The 21,072-nt window shown below is 41.8% G+C and overlaps 1 protein-coding gene and 1 non-coding gene across 3 annotated transcripts in view; both read left to right on the top strand.

Moving 5' to 3' along the window:
• Nucleotides 1–21,072, top strand: part of SNTB1 (syntrophin beta 1) — a 237,994-nt gene that overhangs the window by 186,405 nt on the left and 30,517 nt on the right. For both annotated transcript variants that reach the window (XM_027063978.2, XM_053208329.1), the window contains exon 5: nt 17,454–17,593. In XM_027063978.2, coding sequence (XP_026919779.1) covers nt 17,454–17,593 — 140 coding nt within the window. The remainder of the gene's footprint in view (nt 1–17,453; nt 17,594–21,072) is intronic.
• LOC113600713 (U6 spliceosomal RNA) lies at nt 2,020–2,124 on the top strand. Its single transcript, XR_003421829.1, has one exon. It is a non-coding gene; the product is annotated as a U6 spliceosomal RNA (small nuclear RNA).

The raw sequence follows: 21,072 nt of genomic DNA on the forward strand, positions 1-21,072 counted from the left end.
ATTGTTTAAGGATTAAATAAGATAATGCTTATAAAGTAATGCCTGGTGTTTGGTAAATACTTACAAATGTAAATATCATTATTATTAAAGCAACTTAAACACACTGAAGTTATAAGAAACCATAGCCTCAATTGCAAAATACATCCTCAGATCCACCAAGGAGATAATGTACCATATGTTTAAATTAAAATTCAAAGAAATTCTTACAAAGAAAACTCTTTATATCTAGTGCTGGAATACTCATTCAGTAAAATGTGGGTGTTACCACAGAGCGAAGTTGGAGCTACAGGAGAAGAGTTAAATGAAAACATACAGCTCATTCCAGTAGGAATAATGCTGAGACGGGCATGAGCGTTTAAAATTCTTTTTTAATGTTTATTTATTTTTGAGAGAGGGAGACAGACCGCAAGCAGGGAAAGGGCAGAAAGAGAGGAATACACAGAATCTGAAGCAGGCTCCAGGCTCTGAGCTGTCAACACAGAGCCCGATGCGGGGCTTGAACCCTCACACTGAGGGCTCATGACCTGATGCTTACCTGACTAAGCCACCCAGGCGCCTCTAGGCATGAGGGTTTAATTTGAGGGTCAGTGCTAGGACCAGTCTATAAAAAACAATCTTTATCTATGAGGCCAAGAAAAGCAAAAGGGAATGAGCTTCAAGTTTGGGGGACACACAAAAGTCCAGGTTGTTGCCTGAGTGGGAAGCACTGGCTAAACATGGAAAGCATTAGTGAAAAGTAGCTAATGGGGTAGAGCTAGCGCCATGAGCTCCACCTTGGAAAGAAGTAAGGGATCCTGCTACAAGCTGAGAAAGGCACACAGAGAGAGTGGGATGTGAGGGATCAGAAGGGAGAGAAGCGAGAACAATGTAGATCAGATTCTTGCCACAGGGCCAGCATCTCTGTCAGCATCACAGCCAATTCGGTGGATTGCCGGATGCCTTCCCCACCTTTCTTCCGCCAGCCTTCTTCTTCAGCCATCCCACATGGCCAAAAAAATAAAAAATAAAAATAATCAAGGGCTCAGATAAAGTCATGGGACACAACCCTTTAAAGGGCATGAATTCATGACCTTGTTACAGAAAACATTTATGGTGGTTCCTGGATGCACGTGCAGTACAACCAGGACACGGGACCTAAAACAGGAGGTAATGGAGATACAGAAACAGTTCTAATGAGACCAGGTCTACTGTGCAGGATCTAAGGGGTTATTTTGTTCCCTGGTTCAGCTGTTGGCCTAGTCTTTGCGGTCCAGGCACAGGAGAGACAACTCTCACCAAAAGTCTTCTGAGGACCAATGACTGTATGACTGCCTGGCTTAAGAGGAGAGACCCTGGACCATGGGTGTGATGTAAGCATAGCATGTAGGTTTCAGGAAGTTGTGTTTTGTAAAAAACTGTTAGTGGTTTCATACACCTCAGTATGGGGATTAAAGGGTGGCCACACATCGCTGCTGTTCTTTCCTGTGATGTCTGTTTTCCTCTTCAACCAACACACTTGTCCCATAGAGCTGGCAAGCATTCTCTGGATGTATTATTTCTGTTCCTAAGCTTTGCCTGTGCCACTACTTTCCTCTTGTACCTTCCTCCTCCTCTTCTGTGACTAGGAGAGTCCCAGCTGCCACTCCAGGACAAATGTCCTCTCCTCCATCACAACCCTCCTTTTCGGAGGCAGCATCAATGTCTCCCTCCTTGGAACTCCCAGAACATTTCCTCTTCCAGCACTTCCAGTCACCTACTCTTATGTGATTGAGATTATGAATCCCTCAGATGTAAGAGTGAAGTCTTAATCATTTTGTAGTCCCTGAAGCCTGACCCTGGCAGGAATTGGGTAAGCGTTTCTTATGTAGTTGAATGAATAGATGGATAGCCATCCATCCATTAAAAGAATTACCATATTATTTTGCAGATTCCAAGTTTTAAAAATATTTGGTAGACTCCAAGCTTGCTGAGTACATATTCTCAAAGACTGTAGATGATTAAATCCAAGTAAATACAGTCCTTTAAAACTTTTTATCCCAGGCTCACTTCGGCAGCACGTATACTGAAATTGGAACGATACAGAGAATATTAGCGTGGCCCTTGCTCAAGGATGACCTACAAATTCGTGAAGCGTTCCATATTTTTATGAATGGATAAAGAAGTTGTGGTTTATATACACAATGGAATACTACATGGCAATGAGAAAGAATGAAATATGGCCTTTTGTAGCAACGTGGATGGAACTGGAGAGTGTTGTGCTAAGTGAAATAAGTCATACAGAGAAAGACAGATACCATATGTGTTCACTCTTAGGTGGATCCTGAGAAACTTAACAGAAGACCATGGGGGAGGGGAAGGAAAAAAAAAGTTAGGGAGGGAGCCAAATCATAAGAGACTCTTAAAAACTGAGAATAAACTGAGGGTTGATGGGGGGTGGGAGGGAGAGGAGGGTGGGTGATGGGCATTGAGGAGGGCATCTGTTGGGATGAGCACTGGGTGTTGTATGGAAATCAGTTTGACAATAAATTTCATGAAAGATAAATAAATAAAATAAATAAATAAATAAATAAATAAATAAACATTAAAAATACCTTTTTATCCCTATATTAGAAACATTAAGTAAATGCTTAGTACTTTTGCGAGTGACCCTAATGGATAATTAATAATGTGGAAGCCAAAATTTAGATTAAAAAAAATTCTCCACAGGGCTAGAACATTGAACTGTCAGAGGACAGCAATTGAACTGTTCCTAATTTCTGTTACATTTCGTAGCATATTTAAATCATATTAACCTATTTTGTTTCTTTATAAGACTTGCCAAAGTTACTTTTTTATATTTGCTGCTTATTTATTCTTCCTTTCCTGAGTTGTCTGGGTTTTACTACCATTAAATAGCACCGAGGCACTGAGCACAGTACCCAGCACACAAGTTACACTAAATAAATGTTTATTGAACAAATGAATGTGTTCTGAAAGCAGGACAGAAAAAAAAATGGCAAAAACATTTTTTTCAGAAAGCCACTTTTTTTTTTAGGTTCTTAATAGTCTACTATATTTACCGTTTTGTATATCTGAAGTTAGATCTCCTACTTAATTAGTATATAGGTAATTTTGTATAAGTAAAAGCCTTTGTAAAAGGTCCAAGATCTCCTGAAAATGTTCATACCTGGAAGGATTTCAACACTAGACATGGCACTACATTCGAAACACTGCCTACTTATGTCTCATTTAGTTCTGCTGGGCTTTCGTAGAACATTCAGATGGCTTTGGAATTTTCCTTGTGGTTCTTTTACTCCAGAAAGGAGCATGTTGGCCACAAATATATTGTGCATTGCAGAAGGGAAATCTGAGGAAGAAAACAGAAGACTGGAAAGAGAAGGGAAAACATGTCGCCCTGTTTTCACAGTTACTTTTCTGCTCAGAAATAACATTTATATTGTCTCCTGTTGGACAGCTACAAAGAGCACACCAGCAGACCTGAAAGAGACCTGTTCAGTGCAGGACATGTCTGTATATGCCATCCAACCAAATGAGTGTCAAGTTGAATATGTAAATAAGCCTAATGGGTGAAGGCAGGTGACATGTCTATGTTGGGATCGTTTGGGGGGGGGGGTTGGTGGGGCGGGGGATGACATGAAGGATAATGTGGGTCTCAGAAATAGAATTTTGTAACTGGACACATTGTCACTCCTAATAATTATGGAGTCCTCTTACTTAAAAGAAAAAGAATAGATATCGGATGAGAGGCTAGCAGTCAATCCCATAAAAGTACAAGTGGAACCAATGAAATTCATGAAAATGGTACATGGGTGACTAAATTTTGGAAAAACTATCCAGGAAGCACATATTCATGGATGTCACATTAGGAAGAAACGAGGAGAGATAATCCCTGAGCAGAGCCCCTCATAGCTCAGAGGTATACTTGGGCAGACACACCTGTCTTCGGGTCAGCCGATTTCTACAACCAACATTTATCATAGACACTGGCTAAATGGTTAAAAAATAAAGGGCTTTGAGCCAGTCAGAATGAGTTGTGTGGGCCAGCGAATCCCGAAGCAGGCTGTGTATCAGAGTCTCCAGAGAAGTTGCAAAAATAGAGATGTGTAGTCTCAATCTCTAGATACCGGGATTCAGTGGATTTGGGATTTAAGAATCTGTATTTTTACCGAGTGCCACAGTGATATCGAGGCAGGGAATCCAAGGGTAGTGGTCTTTAGAAATCACTAGTGGAGAACAAGTGTTGTGCATTGTTCATTATGTTCATATGATACATTATGGTATCATGGCAATGGTAATTAACACTCATTGTGGTTGTTCTCTAGCAATAGTACATGTAAGACTTATTCGGGGTCCTTGCTCTAAGTGCAGGTTCCTGCTGCCACCCCTAGCACTTTTGAATAACTGGGTCTTAGAGCTAGCAGCCCAGCTGATTCTGATGCAGGTTACATGCAGACCAAATTTTGAGAAACCCTCATTTTGAAAACTTGATCTTTGCTGGGCACAGTACTGTAAGCCATTTATACACATTATCTGATTCCATCTTCCTAATGGTCTTACGGGAGAGGGACTTTTATTACCCCCATTTTACAGATGAGGAAATTGAAGCATGGGGAAGATAAGTAACTCATTCAAGATCACACTGTGAGTAGCTGAGCTGACATGCAGACCAGAACTGTTTGGCAGCAAGATTTATGTTCTTAATACTACATTGCCTCTTTGCTTCCAGGAGGTCAGAGGAAAAAAAAAAAAAGAATCTTCCTGGTTGGGGCAGTTATGAAGGCATTTAAACTAAAGTAGGATAAGTAGATTTTGGAATTTGTCACTTGGTCCTTGGTCACACAAATGTTGAGATATCTCCAAAATAAATTTGTTTTTGCTTTTGTTTGTTTAGTCTTGAAAATTTGATAAATCCAACTGAAAGCAAACATGTTGATATTTCTTTCATAAAGTAAATAGAGTTATGGAATCTGACATTATTGAATAGCTGTTAGAACCAGGGCATGACTTTAGATAATGCTGACATGGTGTTGAAGCCAGATACTCCCTATGTTTTAACAGTCTTCCTCCTTCAAAGCACTCTTGGCTTTCTCCTTTGAAGGAAAAATAAATGAGAAAATCAACAAAGGAACCCACAGACACACCCTGGGAAAACAAAATGGAAGATGCTGAAGCAGATCCTTTTTTTTTCTTTTAAGAACTTGCTCCTTTTGGATTTAATGATAATGTCAACTGCCTTTCAAAAGATAACTTTTTTACCAAATTATGAAATTTCTGCGGCACATCAGCATCCCTTTAAAGGGCATATTTCCTAGGCATTAGAGAAGTAAAGGCTGTAAGTCAAAGATAACTTGTTTACCAAACAGGGACTGTAATTGAAATGGCCCTTTGGAGTTAATGAAAATATAAAATAGCTTTCCCCACCAGACTGAGAAGAGTCTAATTTAATTATCTGTGAGTGTCACAGATTAGAAGCAGCCTTTCATCCATTTCTGGAAGCTGAATCTGGACAGCTCCCTCCTTGTGAAAAGAACAGGGAATTGGAGCCCTGGGTGGATGAAGAAAGTCCATGAGAGACACATAGATCATGGGTGTCTGGGCTCTTTAAACAATGCTGGATAGTGACAGTTTATAGTGTTTATCTGGGTATGGCTCCAGTCATTCAGAGTTCATCCAGAGTCTATGGAACACCCATTATATCCCAGGCATTATGTGGATACCCTGGATACATAGATAAACTATGGAACCATAAGCCCCTCAGGCCAGTCATCCCACACAAGATCAGAATTTGCAGAGGGTGATTTTTCAAAAGTTAGGCGGAATAAGTAAGGGGAAGAAATAGGTAGCATGTTAGAGGCAGAGGATTATTATGGAGACCTTTGTCATTTGTGAGAGCTGTGTTTCAGAAACATTGAGAGTCCCCAAATCTTGAAGCCCAGTGTATAAAAATTTCTCCAGTAAACTTCAGCTTTCCAAGAGAGATCACTAGCTTATATCTTTCCTTGACCCTTCGCTGAATCACCTGCACTAGATGCCCACTTTTTTTTTTTCTTGATATACACCTTTCCTATAGAGACAAAGATGGTATTTCTTCAAGAGAGCCACCAGCTAGGGAACGATGAGTAAACACACACACACACACACACACACACACACACACACACACACACACACGTTTTGAGGATGGAATGGAGGTTGCTCTTAGCCAGTGTGTCTCAACAGCTTATACTCCCTGTTATACCCCAGCCTTCAGTTAATTCAGGTCACATTTACACATCAGCAGAATGTTGGGGCCCTTGAGGAGCACAAGGCATGTGTGGAACCTGCATGTGAGTTCTGTGAATCCATTTGCAGGCATTGTGTCCTTGTGTATTTCTCAAGTAGGTGCTCATTATGTGACAGCAGGCTGGCAGTCTGGGGCCATGCCTAGCTTGCTTGCAGGTGTATTTTCTCAGTCTCCATATTGCTTAGTTTTTAAAATTTTTATTAGAGGAATTCAACTTTTTTCCATAGAAATAGTGAAAAAAAACAATGAACCTCCAGGTGCACATAACCCAATTTTTATCATTGTCCATCTTGTTTTGTCTGTTTACCCATTTTGAGGGTTGGGCGGGGGGAAAAAGACATGCTGGAGATTTTTAAAGAAGTGCCAAACTTCGTATCACTTCACTCCGTATGTTATTTTTCTAACTTGAATCAATTGCCAACTGAGGTAAGCAGAATAATGGCCTCCCAACAATGTTCATATCCTAATTCTCCGAACCTATAGACATGTTGTCTTAAGTGGATGGGAAAAAGGACCTTGCAGATGTAATTAAGAATCTCAAGATGGCAAATTATCCTGGATCATCTGGAGAGGAGGCAGTTTAACCACATGGGTCCTTCTAAGACGGAGAGAGGAGGGTGAGACTCAAGAGGAGGTGATGCTCTGACAGAAACACAGGGGGGAAAGGCAATGTGATGGGGGGGGCCATGAACGGAGGAATTAGGGAAGCTTCTAGAAGCTGGAAAAGGCAAGGAAATGGATTCTCCCCCTAGAGCCTCCAGAAGGCAGGAGCCATGCCAACACCTTGATTTAGGACTTCTGATTTCCAGACTGTATGAGAATAAATACCAGCTTTGTGGTGATTCCTTAGGGAAGTGATAAGAAACTAATACACTAACTTTAAAAAATATAGGGAGAATTTATATTTAAAAAATACAACTTGGGGCGTCCAGGTGGCTCAGTTGGTTAAGTGTCCTACTTTGGCTCGGGCTGTGATCTCACGGCCCGTGAGTTCAAGCCCTGCGCTGAGCTCCTGTACTGACAGATCAGAGCCTGGAGCCTGCTTCAGATTCTATGTCTCCTTCTCTCTCTTCTCCACCCCCTGCTCGTGCTCTCTCTCTCAAAAATAAGTAAGTGTTAAAAAAAAAAATTTAATACAAACTGATGGGTTCTTTTGAAATGTTTCTTTTGGCCATGCTATGCCTACCATCTTTTCTGGTAATGATAGGCTAATGCTAAAAACAAGCTCCCCAAAGAGGGGGATATGGGTTGTTGTTGTTGTTGTTGTTGTTGTTGTTGTTGTTGTTTTCTTATATCCGGTCCTCTGTAGTCTCCAAATTTGTGACTCCTTGTCTAGAAGATTTTATTGTTAATGCAACGATTATTTGTTTGAATCTGGGGTTCCTAGGCCATGAGCTGGAAGGGTCAGGAACCACTTCCTAATGTTTCAAATATCCAGGAAAGTTTGATAGTTACAGATATCCGGATGCTAATTTTTAGCCTACTGTACTCTGTTATATGTTGCTGAACACAGGATACATGGTTGATTTAAAACTGCACGGCACATTAAGTTGGACTTAGAGCTGTCAGATATTTGTGCTGGAGTGAGCACCATCAGCGAAGAATAGAGTTTGCTAAAATAACAAAAACATGCAAATTAAATTTATGGTGTAATGGAATATTTTGCTGCCTTTAGAAACCAAACCCTGTTTCACTTACTAGCCCTTCAATTGTGCAATGAAGAGTAACACAGGAGACTAATTTTGTCCCAGCTACTCGTTATAAATAGAAATATCCCTTAGTGGAAAGACATATTAAAGGTTATGAGTCATTTACAACTTAGTCTTGAATTATTTTAATCAGATGTGAGACTTGGGGAATAAAGAGCTTTGATTACTCGGAGCTTGCCCGGAACCGATGTCTGGCCTGAGTGAAGGCCCCGTGCCAGGAGGTGGGAAAGAAGGGCGAGAAGTAAGTTGCCCAGTGGGCAACCTAGTCAGCTGCAGAGTTGCACATAGCTGGACACTGTGCACCTCAGTCCACGGGAGACATTACAGCTGAGTTCCCAGCCGTCTGTCCTCCCACCTTTGCCCTCATGCCCCCACATCATCCCCCTTTTCCTTTCTTATGAGCGGCAGCTTTGTGATCTGAAAATATCACAGCTTTGAGGTCAGGAAGGCACATAAGTGGCTTTATAACTACCATTATGTAACATTGGCTAGTGCCTGGCCTCTCTGAACCACAGTTTCTTCTTCTGTAAAATGGAGATGATAATAAATGCCTCAAAGTGTCGAAAGGATTAAGGGAGGTGAAACTAGCATGGTGCGTGTAGTATTTCCTAAGGCTCCAGTAACAAACTACAACAAACTGGTGGATTAGACAACAGCAGTGTATTGTCTCATGGTTCCAGATGCTAGAAACTCACAAATCAGGCAGCACCAGAGTTCCTTGCTTCTGAGGGCTGTGAGGGAGAATCTGCTTTATGCCTCTCTCCTCGCTTCTGGTGGTTTGCTGGCAATCTTTGGCATTCTGGGGCTTGTAAATACATCACCCCTAGCTTGGCCTTCATGTTCATGTCACTTTCTCCCCGTGTGTGTGTGCCTGTGGCCAAATTTCCCCTTTTATAAGCACACCAGCCGTATTGGCTTAAGGTCTGTTGTATTCCAGTATGACTTTATCTCAACTAACTACATCTGCAATGACCATATTTCCCAAAATGGTCACGTTCTGTGATATTGGAGGTTAGGGCTGAATCACCTGAATTTGGAGGAGGGGGAGACACAATGGAATCCACAGTCCTTCTTATCACAGAGTAAGCTCTCAATACATGTTTACTCCTTCAGCATAGCCTCCCTTAATAAGGGAGCATTCTTTCCTGTCATGTAGATTTTTAAACTGTCAGATTTAAAAAGCTCAAAATCTACCATGTCACGTTCTCTCTAAACCTTGCTCTTCTAAGTGCTCCTTCTAACTTACTACTGGTTTTGAGACCCAAAGATAGAGTAAATCCCAAACAATTTCAACCTTACTCAATTATAATTGTATAATTCAGACAAGGCATGGAGTTGAAATTCATTTTTGGACTTTTCTCAGAAGAGGTTGAGCTGAGCACACAAGTAAATAAGACAAAAGGGAATGTTTACAGGTTCAAAAGAACAAACCCATATGAAGCACTGTAAGTAATTTATTTTCATACAGACAACAGGTCTCCACTTCAAACAGCTGGTGTTAGGAAGTGTCCAATAGAAGTCGCATGTCCTGGGGGGAAACCTAGGGTGTTTTCAGTTGAGCCAAGGCACTGAGGAAGGAGACAAATAAATCTTCTGACTCTACACAGAATGGTTGGCAAGATAGACTCCCTAATGAGATAAGGGATTGACAGGTTAGGCTAGTCTGGATCCAGGTAGTTGTGAGAGAGGTGAGACTAGTCAGTGGTCATGGGGCCAGGGCCTCTCTGGGAGGAAGAAGAGAATAAACTGTCTAGTAATAAAAACTAATGCAGGCAGGGAAAAATAACAAGCAGAATTATTCAAAATGGACACAAGGGGACACATAGCAGAATCCAGTTTGGGGGCCCAAGTTCATGGCCTGGTTTTCTCCCAGAATGCTGAGTATTAGATAGTTCAGAGTAGGACTTGGATAGTGTAACTACTATGCACCCCTTCTCCTTTCTGGGGTTCCCAACCGAGAGTGAGAGGGAATGATGTACTCGTGGAAAACAAAAACAAAACACCCCACCATATTTATTAATAGTTACATAAATACCCAATAAGCCCTAATTAATGCCAAACCCAGATAAATGGGGCATGATATAGAACATAGTCAGAGTGATGTGTCTTGTCTCCTTTGGCCTCTTTTGAAGCTAGGGTGCTTGGGTATTGAAATGTGTTAATGGTGTGGACCAAAATGGCCAGTCTGCTCTAGGACCAGTCCAGTGTACGTGTTTCTACCATGCAGATACGGTGATAACGCAATGAGTGGGTAGTGACCACAGACACCTACTTGTGATGAACATGACAATGCCTGCTATTAAAAAGACCCAGTGACAGCTCTAGATCTGAACAATTAGAGTCACAGCACGTCTTTCTTTGGAGGGGGAGTTCATTAGATTGACATAGGCAATGGGCAGAAATGGAGTGGTACTCCTCCTTCCTGTAGTTGGGTTCTCCAGTAAGGTTGTCATTCTGCTTTTCAAAGGCAGAGAAGGGTGTAGGGTAGAAAATCATCCTAAACTTAAAGAGACACAGGCTTGGGTAGCTGGATCTGGTTCTTCCAGCTTATTAGTCCAACTTGATTACATGTAGCCTGAACTGAAAGTGACATTGAGATACAGAGTAATCCAAGTAGAATCCAGCAATCTTTATCGAGCAAGAAGAGATCTTGGAACCACTTCCTGTAATGTATCATACTTAGAATGTTGTCATTTTGAAGAGCTGTCTCATTAGCAGTAAGCAAATGAAGCAAAACAATTGAAAGGCCAGGTTCATGTGGTTGAAATGCTCTGTGCCTTGATGGGGACTAGACCTTCATGGGCTTTCTGCCTCATCTTTCCATGATGCTGTATGATGAAAGGAGATTTAAAACCTTAGCTCTGCACTTATCTCTTTGGATACATGTGATCTGCCCTAAGGTTGACTTCATTATGAAGTCCTAGAGACCGAGGCATTACTTTTAATAGAGTCATCAAAGGGTTCTGTTAGAGTACCTTAGCATCTGACCTTCTGCATGCTCAGTAAATAAGATAACTTTCAAAAAAAAATTCACTCCATGTTTGCAAATGTTCAAAGAGAAAAAAAAAAAAAAACCAACCCTGGAAAACTAACTGAAAATATAGTGGGTTCTTGCCATTTTCTTATGATTAGTTTCTTGTCTTTACCCCACACTCCCCTGACCCCAATTCATGTCCATTTGGGACCTCAGAAAGTGACCTGATTTGGAAATATGGTCTTTGCAGATGTAATTAGTTGAGTTCATACTGGAATTGGGTGGGCTCTAAATTCGGTGGCAGGTGTCCCGATGACAAGGCCACATAAAAACGTGTAGAAAGAAGTCTCTGTGAAAATGGAAGCAGAGATTGGACTAACACAGCTTCTAGAAATACTGGTGGCTACCAGAACCTGTAAAAGGCAGGGGAGGATTCTTCCCTAGAACCTGTATAGGGAGCATGGTCCTGCCGACCCCCGAGGTGATTTCTCTGTAACCCAAGCACCAAAGTCCCACCATGCTAACTTGTACATTGACTCTGGTGAGACTTCTAATCATGAACCCTGAGTCTGGGGCTTTATTATATATGGCTTATAGAATTCCAGAGCCAGTTTCAGAATTTGGCAGGAGGGAGCAAATTTGAAATTGGGGACTGCGGCTATTGGGAATGTCGACGTATAAAAATGATACCCTCCCTACGTGTCCCGCAGTCAAACCATATTTCTCTTTCCTTATTTTCCTTCAGCGTGCTCTAACACTCTTCCTCATTGTCTTGACATCCACCAAACAGGGTGGATCATTCAGTCTGCTCCCCCACTTTAAGCCACCCATGAATTCGCCACGTGATCCGGGTGCCAGACAATTTGGGAGTTGCGTGAGAGGAGAGCAGCGAGTCCAGGGGAGCTAAGGCCCCTGCAGAGCTCTGTTTCTGAACTTGCCCTCTGGTCCTCTTTCCCATTCTCTGCCTTCTCTTCCTTTCCATCCTGCTCTGCATCCAGGTGTGGGTGTCCCGCCAGGTTCCCGATTGCTGGGTCCTGGGGTTGTTCAGGGCCAGCCAGAAGAAGGCTGCAGGTTGTGACTTTGTACCGTGTTCCCTGTGTTCCTCTGGCTGCATTGAAACTTGTTCCTCTCCTTTTGGTGAACTGGCGGGGATCCTTATCTGCCTCTCTGAGAGTTGGTGCAGGGATTAATTACCTAATGTTTGTGAAGCATTTGGAAGTTGATAACTGCTAATTATTATTACCCTGGTATCTGGTCCTTTGTTCTAAGTTCCTAGCAATCTGAAGTGAAAAGGCTTAAAGTAAAAAGTTGCCGAGATAGCCATGATCTCCAAAACAAAAGTTGTGCTTGACCTTCTTCCTCTGTGAACTTGATTTATCCTATTAGTCACTCACCTTGTCTCCAGACCTTCCTCCCTAGCAGGGTAGCTGTGTGAGGTATGTGATGGGGCTGGTTTAACATTTCCAGTATCTGCCATATGGGAAGTGCTTTATATACGTTCTCTCATTTAATCCTCATAAAATATGCACAGGAGGCCACGATCGGCATGTTACACATCAGTGAACAAATGCTTATAGCAGTTCAAATCCCGCAGCTGAGAAGTGGCAAAGCCAGATTTTGAAGACATTGCCGTTTGGCTCCAAAGCCTCTGAGCTGTCCCTGCCACCCCTGTGTTCAAGTAGGAGTTAGAAAATAAGCATGTTAGGAAGAGTGACTTGGCACAAGCAGAGAAAAAAAGACCCATACATTGTTTGTTGCCCCTGTGAACAGAGCCCGCGGAACAAAGGAGATGCATAAAGCAAGGGTCCTAGTAACTAAAGCGGTCCCAGCCTAGTAGCCAGGAATTTTGAACTGAAAAAGATGATCTGATTTTCAAGTTGGAGGGGCTATTAGCAATAACTTTGTCTTAGCCGATTCTCCCACCAGGGAGGACATTAGACCCGTGAAGGCAAGGAATTCTTGCCCAAGTTTACTTACGTCTTTTGTTTGATATTCGTTTATTCTTACTTGATGTGGCGATCAGAATATCTGATATTTTCTTTTAATCAACGTATAGTGGACATACAATATTATATTACTTTTAGATGTAGAACATAGTGATTCAACAATTATATAAATTACTAAATGATCACCATGGTGAGTGTAGTTACCGCCAGTCACCATACAAAGTTATTACAATATTATTGGCTATATTCCCTATGCTGTACTTGAATCCCTGTGACTTGTTTATGTTAGAGCTGCAAGTTTTTCCCTTTGACTCCTCTCTACCTATTTCACCCATCCTCCCATCCCCCTCTTATCTGACAACCACCAGTCTGTATTTGAATGTTTCTATTCTTTGATGAGTTTTGTCATATTAAATTCCACTATCAGTGAACTCTTATATTATTTGTCTTTCTCCATATCACTTATTTCACTTATCATATTATGCTCTTTAGGTCCATCCATGTTGTCACCAATGACAAGATCCCATCCCTTTCTATGGCTGAGTAATATTCCATTGTGTAAACACACTACATCTTCTGTATCCATTCATCTGTCAGTGGACACCTAGGTTGCTTCCATATCTTGTATGTTGTAAATAATACTGCAGTAAACATGGGGTGCATGTATTTCTTGGAATTAGAATAGCTAATATTTTTAAAGGTTTGCTTGCTTACTGTATGTAAGACACTTTTCTAAGCACTCAATATGCATTCATTAATTTCATCATTACAGCTTTGCCTAAGCAACAGTATTATTTCTTCTGGAAATACCTGCAAAAAAGGCACTGAAAGGTTTTGGTCAAACTGTCTCTTTGAAAATAATCTTCAGATTTTAGATATTTTAGAGGAAACACTGTCAGCAGTCTTCTAACTGTGTCCCAGTGGTTGCTAGGAACCTCACTCAAAGGTGTGGGTGATGGAAGGATAAAGACATAAAGTCTCAGATCTCAGCCAGGCTGGAACCCCATCCAGAACCCCATTTTGTTCCGTGACTTGTGATGTGATCACAATGAATGAATGATGTGATGTGTCCAATGAATTTTAAAAGTTTGAAAGTTCCTCCTGACCTCAATGACATAGGAAACCTGTCTCCAACAGAGGATTCAGTGACTGTTCTTCCCTCAGGTGTTTTTGATTGAGATAGAATTGACATGTAACATTGCCTGGGTTTAAGATATACAACATGTTCATTTCATACATTTATTTCTACTTCCCTCAGTTGTTAGCAGAGACTTCTTTCCACTCTCTCAAATTCTTCTTGCCATTTTGTCAACCTTTTCTCTCATGCTCCACAGAAGTGACCATGGGGACAGGATTCAGTTCACCACAGATGTGCTTCGGAGTAATTTCAGGATTGTGTGTCTGTTTCCATTTCTTCCCCTTTGCCTTCTTCATGAGAAACATGATCAGTTCTTGAGACACTGATTGCTGCCGCATCTCATGGCAGGAAGCCGGGATCGGGATGGAAGTTGTCACATCTGTTTCAGGAGCCACGTTTTAATAAAATGTAGACGTGTCCCAGAACTGTTGAATTAATGCTGGGGAAAATTTGGGTGCCAGGAAATTTGGATTTATAATGGAAGTTGTCACTGAACAACAGCACAAACACTCCAGCCTGAAGAAAAGTGTTCTTGAAAGGCTTTGCAAATGCGAAGCTCACGTGGCATAAAGTATGGTTTTAGAAACCTGTATTCAACATAACATTTTTCTCCTTGGAAGCCTGTTGTCCTCATGGGCCGATTTCTAGCTTCAAGCATTCAGATAGCATTAAAATGAAAGCTCTGCGCACAGGAACAGTGGAAAATGTCCACTCTGAGTATTCTTACGGCACAGTTAACAAATCCATGAAGCACTCTTTAATAAACCATTTTGTGTTTTAGGGCTTTAGAATTATTCATACATATATATACCATTTGACATGTGGGTGAGTTTGTGACTCCACCATTAGAAATTTCTGTATTTTACTGTTGGCATTCACTGGTAAGGTTTATTTTTGCAAACTTAATATTGTTCTTGAAGAATGATGCTTAGTTGTATTCACGTTTAAATGGTTCCAGTCAAAGTTAATGGATCAGATCTGACTAGGTAAGGAAGATAGGCACTTTGGGGAGGATCATTTGTAGCTTTTCCAGTCCTATTTAATGAACTGGAAAAGTAATTTGCTAAGTTTAATGTAGAGGCTGGAAAAAATTTACTCCAAACTCCCAAACACTTTATGCTTTGAGACTATAGTGTGGTCACCTTGCGGATTACTAATACCTTGTTTTCTGTATCAGTTCATTTTGATCTCTTAAAGGTGCTATTGTTGTTGGAAAAAGCAATAGGCTAACCCTGGATATTTTTTTTTATATATGTATGAAATGCATAATGGGAGAAATATGCCAGGTAGTCATTCACATTCTAGTCTAAATAGCTTTTTGAGGATTTCTTCCTTCTTGAAAGGGAGATTTTATTTGGAATTGCTGTAAGGGGTGCATGATCATTTTGTAATGAATTCTTCCTGGGACAACTTTGGAATGGATGGGAAAAGAATGAATTGAAATTGTTAACACCAAGGATATTCTTGGCTTGCCTTATAATTTTTTTCAAGGAAAACCAGTACTTTGTCATACTGTTGCCTTTCCAATGAATACCTTTTTGACAAGTTTAGAATTCAGTGAGTCTGCTACAATTTTCCCACCCTAAATTTCGCTGGAGGGTCTTACCATCTGCCAGATATTATGCTAAGCACATTATGTACACTGTCTCATTTATCTTAAAAAAATTCATTTAAAGTAGGTTCCTCGCCCAATTTGGGGTTTGAATTTACAATTCTGGGACTAAGACTTGCATGCTCTACTGACTGAACCAGCGAGGTGCCCCGTGCAGTCTCATTTAGTCTCCACGGTAGCATTATGAGGTATATGCCACTTAACAGGCTCTAAATGATGCTTATGGTGCACTGTGATCAGCATTTTAGATATTTTAACCCAATCTTCACAATAATCCTCTGGTATAGGTCCTATTATTTCCCCATTTTACAGATACAGAAACAGATACAAAGAGATTTGCTGACTTGCCCAGGATCCCACAGCTGGTGAATTGAGGAGCTGTGATTTATGTTCAGGCGCTCTAGCTCCAGAGAAAACACTCTTAACCATTGTCTGTGCAATTTTATCAGTGAGGAAATAGACGCATAGGGAATAATAACTTGCCCAAAGTCACAGGGGCAATAAATAATGGAGCAGGGACTCAGAGTCAAGCAGCCCATAAAAGTACATGACCTACAAAGCTCACCCCTTCCACAATCTTGCCCACCTTCTCTACTGTGATCATTCAATCTTAAAGCCACTTCAATACAGATGTCATTGTGGCACTTACGAAAAGGTAACGATACAAATAGAAAGGGAAGAAATTAGTTTTATCATTTATTTATCTTACTACCTCATTTAATTTTGAATAGATTTTGGATTATGGTTTATTATGAAAGGGTTGAATCTTCACTGAATTACCAGTGTCAAAGAAAACCTTAACCTCATCTAGAGCACTGGTTCTTAATCCTTAATGAGCATACGTGTCACCCGAAGATCTTGTTAAAATGCAGATTTTGATTCTGTTGGTCTAAGATGAGCCTGGAACTCTGCATTTCTTGCGAGCTCCCATGTGATGCTGATGCTACTGGAACATGATCCATGCTTTGAGTACCAAGGCTAGCACATTGAGTTGTTCCAAACTGAGCATCAAGATGTATCCCAAGACCCAACGTTTAAATTGGAAGGGGGGAATTTTCACAGATGAAAGAACACATGCAGAATTGGGAATGATCAACACATCATCATATCACACATCAGCACATCAGAGTTTGGGCAGAGAGGGGTAGCTCGTGAGATAAGACCTGAGCTAACTGACTCTCGGGATTGAAAGGGACCTTAAGGGTCACCTGGTCCAAACATCCAACTGATGTTTTAATCCTCTCGTATCCCTGCCAGGTCATTTCATCCCTCTGGGTTAAGGAACTTTCTGTGCTGAGTGGAACTAAGAGAATTTTAAGATGGTGCCCGAATCACAGAAACAGTCAAAGCGAAAGGCTGTGATGTCTCCTACCTCTCCAGACAGACATTTGCCTCCATAATACATTTTCAGAGCCTTTGGATATTCTTCAAAAGCTTTCAAACCTTATCATCTTATAACAAAAACAATGTACTCTACCAGAGAGCCATCTGGGCATGCTTATTCCCCCAAGCATCTGCATGCCACTATGAAATAATGATTTCAGTGCTGACTGGCAGGTGAGAAACAGAGACAGATGTCTGACAGTTGGGCTGCTTCTTGGCTGCACTGACGACACATACCGGGGCCCTTGAGAAACACAGTTTCAAGGATCAAGAGTCCTGCGGCCGTGAATGGTTTCTTCTCATTTGGATTTCACAACCTGAACTAAGGACTCCTACCGTTGGGTCTTCTGATTGGGGGGATGCCAGCTTCTCCTTTCTAGTCACTCTTCCTTCACCTGTTGTTTGACGATGCCCTGCTTTCCATTTCAGGTGCCCGGGGAGAGTGAGAAACAGTGGAAGCCGGCCCTGGTCGTACTGACCGAGAAGGACCTTTTAATCTATGACAGCATGCCACGGAGGAAGGAAGCCTGGTTCAGCCCAGTTCACACGTACCCTCTTCTTGCCACCAGGTAGCCATGACCTTGTCTTTGAATCTGATGTGTTTGCAGCTTGAAGCTTTTCTAGTCAATTACAATGATTTCAACACGTTGTATTCCTGCTTCCTGTTGCATCAGGAACTGAGGGCTCCTGCAGAGTAGAGCCGCACGTTTTTATCCAGTAGATTGATTATCATTTATGGCCAAACCTGGGGCAACACAGAGACAAAGAACAAACTGCTTTATCCATCCTGAAGGAGCAATGACATCTGTGAGAAGGTCCCAGCCTAGTCACCTTCCTGGGGGGTCTCCACCCCATTCTTTTTGAGGTGAACTGTGCACATGTGTTTACAATCTTGAAGTTTAGGGAGAATCATCCTTCGCTCGGTGGCACAGAGATTGTCATGGGATGTCCTGTTGTGCTTTTTAAAGTTTTCTCGGCATGACAGACCCCATAGCAAGTTCTTCCTCAGTAGTATGGTGCTTCCTATGCATGTGGGGCTGCTAGGCGTGTGTCTGTCTCTTAGGACCTTCCGTGCACAGCTATTGTTCATGTGACCTTTTTTTTACATTTATTTTTTATTATTTTTGAGAGACAAAGACAGATCATGAGCAAGGGAGGGGCAAAGACAAAGGGAGACACAGAATCTGAAGCAGGCTCCAGGCTCTGAGCTGTCAGCGCAGAGCCCGATGAGGGGCTCGAACCCATGAACCGCTAGATCGTGACCTGACGAAGTCAGATGCTTAACCGACTGAGCCACCCAGGTGCCCCAATGTGAAATTTTTTTAAAGTTTATTTATTTTTTTATAGTTCATCACCTAAGAATGGTTTTTACATTTTTAAATGGTTTTTTTATTTTTTTTATTTTTTTTATTTTTATTTTAATTTTTTTAATTTTTTTAACGTTTATTTATTTTTGAGACAGAGAGAGACAGAGCATGAATGGGGGAGGGTCAGAGAGAGAGGGAGACACAGAATCTGAAACAGGCTCCAGGCTCTGAGCAGTCAGCACAGAGCCTGACACGGGGCTTGAACTCACTGACCGCGAGATCATGACCTGAGCCAAAGTCGGACGCTAAACAGACTGAGCCACCCAGGCGCCCCTTAAATGGTTTTTTAAAAGCAAAAGAACAAAAATATTTCATGACATGTGAAAATTATGTAAAATTCAAGTTTCCAAGTCCATAAATACGGTGGTACTGGAACACACAGAAAAAAAATTTTTTAATAAAGTTTATTTATTTATTTTTGCGCACAGGAGGGGCAGAGAGAGAGGGAGAGAGAGAATTGCAGGCAGGCTCCACGCTGTCCGTGCAGAGCCCAACACAGGGCTTGATCTCATCAACCATGAGATCATGACTTCAGCTGAAAGTAAGAGACGAACACTTAACCGACTAAGCCACCAGGCGCCCCTGTCCATGTGACATATTATGTTAATGCATCAGGTGTTTATCCCCTTGTTGAAAGTCTGTATCCTGAGCACAAAAGCACATCAAACCTGAGTCTTGCCTTCAAGTAGTTGACAACTCCCAGACCTGGTGCCTGTTGCCAGCTCTTTCTGTATGTGCTTTGTGATAATGGACACAGTTTTCATCACTCCTATACCTCTCTTTCTTTATCTAGAAGGTAAGTATGCTAACATAATGTTTACGGCTTCCCTGGTATAGTGCCTGGGCAATATTGGGCCGTAAAATATCTGCTGAATGAATTATTGAACAAGGTGGGACAAATTCTGAAAAGAGTTTGGTCCAACAGACAAAGAGCATAGTGGACTGAGGTTTTAGGAGCATCTGTTCTGAGCAGGAGATGCATACAAGATGGGTTCTCCATTCTCAAGGGACTGAGGTGCCAAACAGGTTATAGCCCAGGCTCAGGTGCAGGGAAGAGAAGGAGACCCAGGGGCAGAACAAGAGGGGACAGAAGATTAAAATGGCATTGGTGAATGGGGCTGAAACTCCTTAAAAGCCCTTTTTCTTCCACTTATGGTGATTATGGAGAACAGCAGGTATGGCCTGAAGAAGGTGATCATCGGCCCCAGAGGTGAATAGAGGAGGCCTTCGTGGACCAGGGACCAAGCCTAGATCACTTAGATATTAATAAATAAAATAAAATAGTAATTTAATTTTTGAGTATCCTAAGCCTCAAAATCTTTGGTAGGATAGCTATTAAAGTATTATTGATATTTACAAAAAACCTCAATAATCAGAACCCAAACATCCTAAAATGTTCCTGTTCCAATGGAGATTTCAGGCTGTGTCTTGGGATCCATTTAAATTCACTTTTCCACAGTTTACGTCCTCAGACCTCACCCATGGGCACTGATGTTCAGATTCTGAGGCATTCTCACAACTAGAACCAAAGAAAGATTAGACGATAGTCTCTGTATTCCAGATACTAAGAAGAGAAGTTGGATTCATCCTCTTAGAATGATTTTCAGGAAAGGGACGGCTGGGTAGCTCAGTGGGTTAATAACGTGTTTGATTCTTGATTTTAGCTCAGGCCATGATCTCACAGTTTGGGAGATCCAGCCCCGCATTGGGCTCTGCACTGGCAGTGCTGAGCCTGCTTGGGATTCTCTCTCTTCCTCTCTCTCTGCCCCTCCCCTCCCATCTCTCAAAATAAATAAACTAAAAAAAATAATGATTTTCAGGAACAAAAGTTTAAGTAAAATTTCTAGGTAACTCTCAGGCAAATTGGAAGTAAAACTTGCCCTAATTCATAGCTTTCTTCTCATAGTTTGAAGGCATTCTGATTAATAGAGGCTGCTTTTTTTTATTGTTTATTTTTTAAAGATTTTTTAAATGTTTATTTATTATTTTTGAGAGAGAGAGAGAGAAAGAGCATGAGTGGGGGAGGGGCAGAGAGAGAGGGAGACACAGAATCTGAAGCAGGCTCCAGGCTCTGAGCTGTCAGCACAGAGCCCGATGAGGGACTCGAACTCACGGACTGCAAGATCATGACCTGAGCCGAAGTCAGACACTTAATCAACTGAGGCACCCAGGCGCCCCCGGAGGCCGCTTTTTTATTCATGCATGCATGCATTCAGGATTTTAAAAATTCAGTTCCTCAGTCACACTAATACATTTCAGGCCCTCAGCAGTTGTGGCTGGTGGCTACTATTTTGGACAGCACAAATTAACATCTCCGTCATTATAGAAAGTTGTATTGGACAGCACCGCCCTAGAGCATAAATGACCAGCTCAGAATCTGTCCCTGTTCGGGCAAGTGACTGGACTGGCACACGCCCAACGGCAGTGCGTCAAAAGCACAGGCTGCCCCACGGGAGGTCATCTTGCAGGCGCTTCAGGCCACCAGCGGCTCAGGGGGCTGGGTGCACAGGCACAGGGACTGGCATCTGGGTAGGTTTGGGTGGGGCCCCAGGAATACCCATTACAGGCTCATAAGCCACGTCTGGGTTGTGAGCAACGTGCATGCGTGGCCTACATCCACTACGGAAATCGAAAATGGAAACCCTTTCAGTGCAAACTGTGCTCATTTAGAACAGAAGACG

This window comes from Acinonyx jubatus, chromosome F2 (assembly GCF_027475565.1).
Source record: "Acinonyx jubatus isolate Ajub_Pintada_27869175 chromosome F2, VMU_Ajub_asm_v1.0, whole genome shotgun sequence".
NCBI classification, from domain to species: Eukaryota; Metazoa; Chordata; class Mammalia; order Carnivora; family Felidae; genus Acinonyx; species Acinonyx jubatus.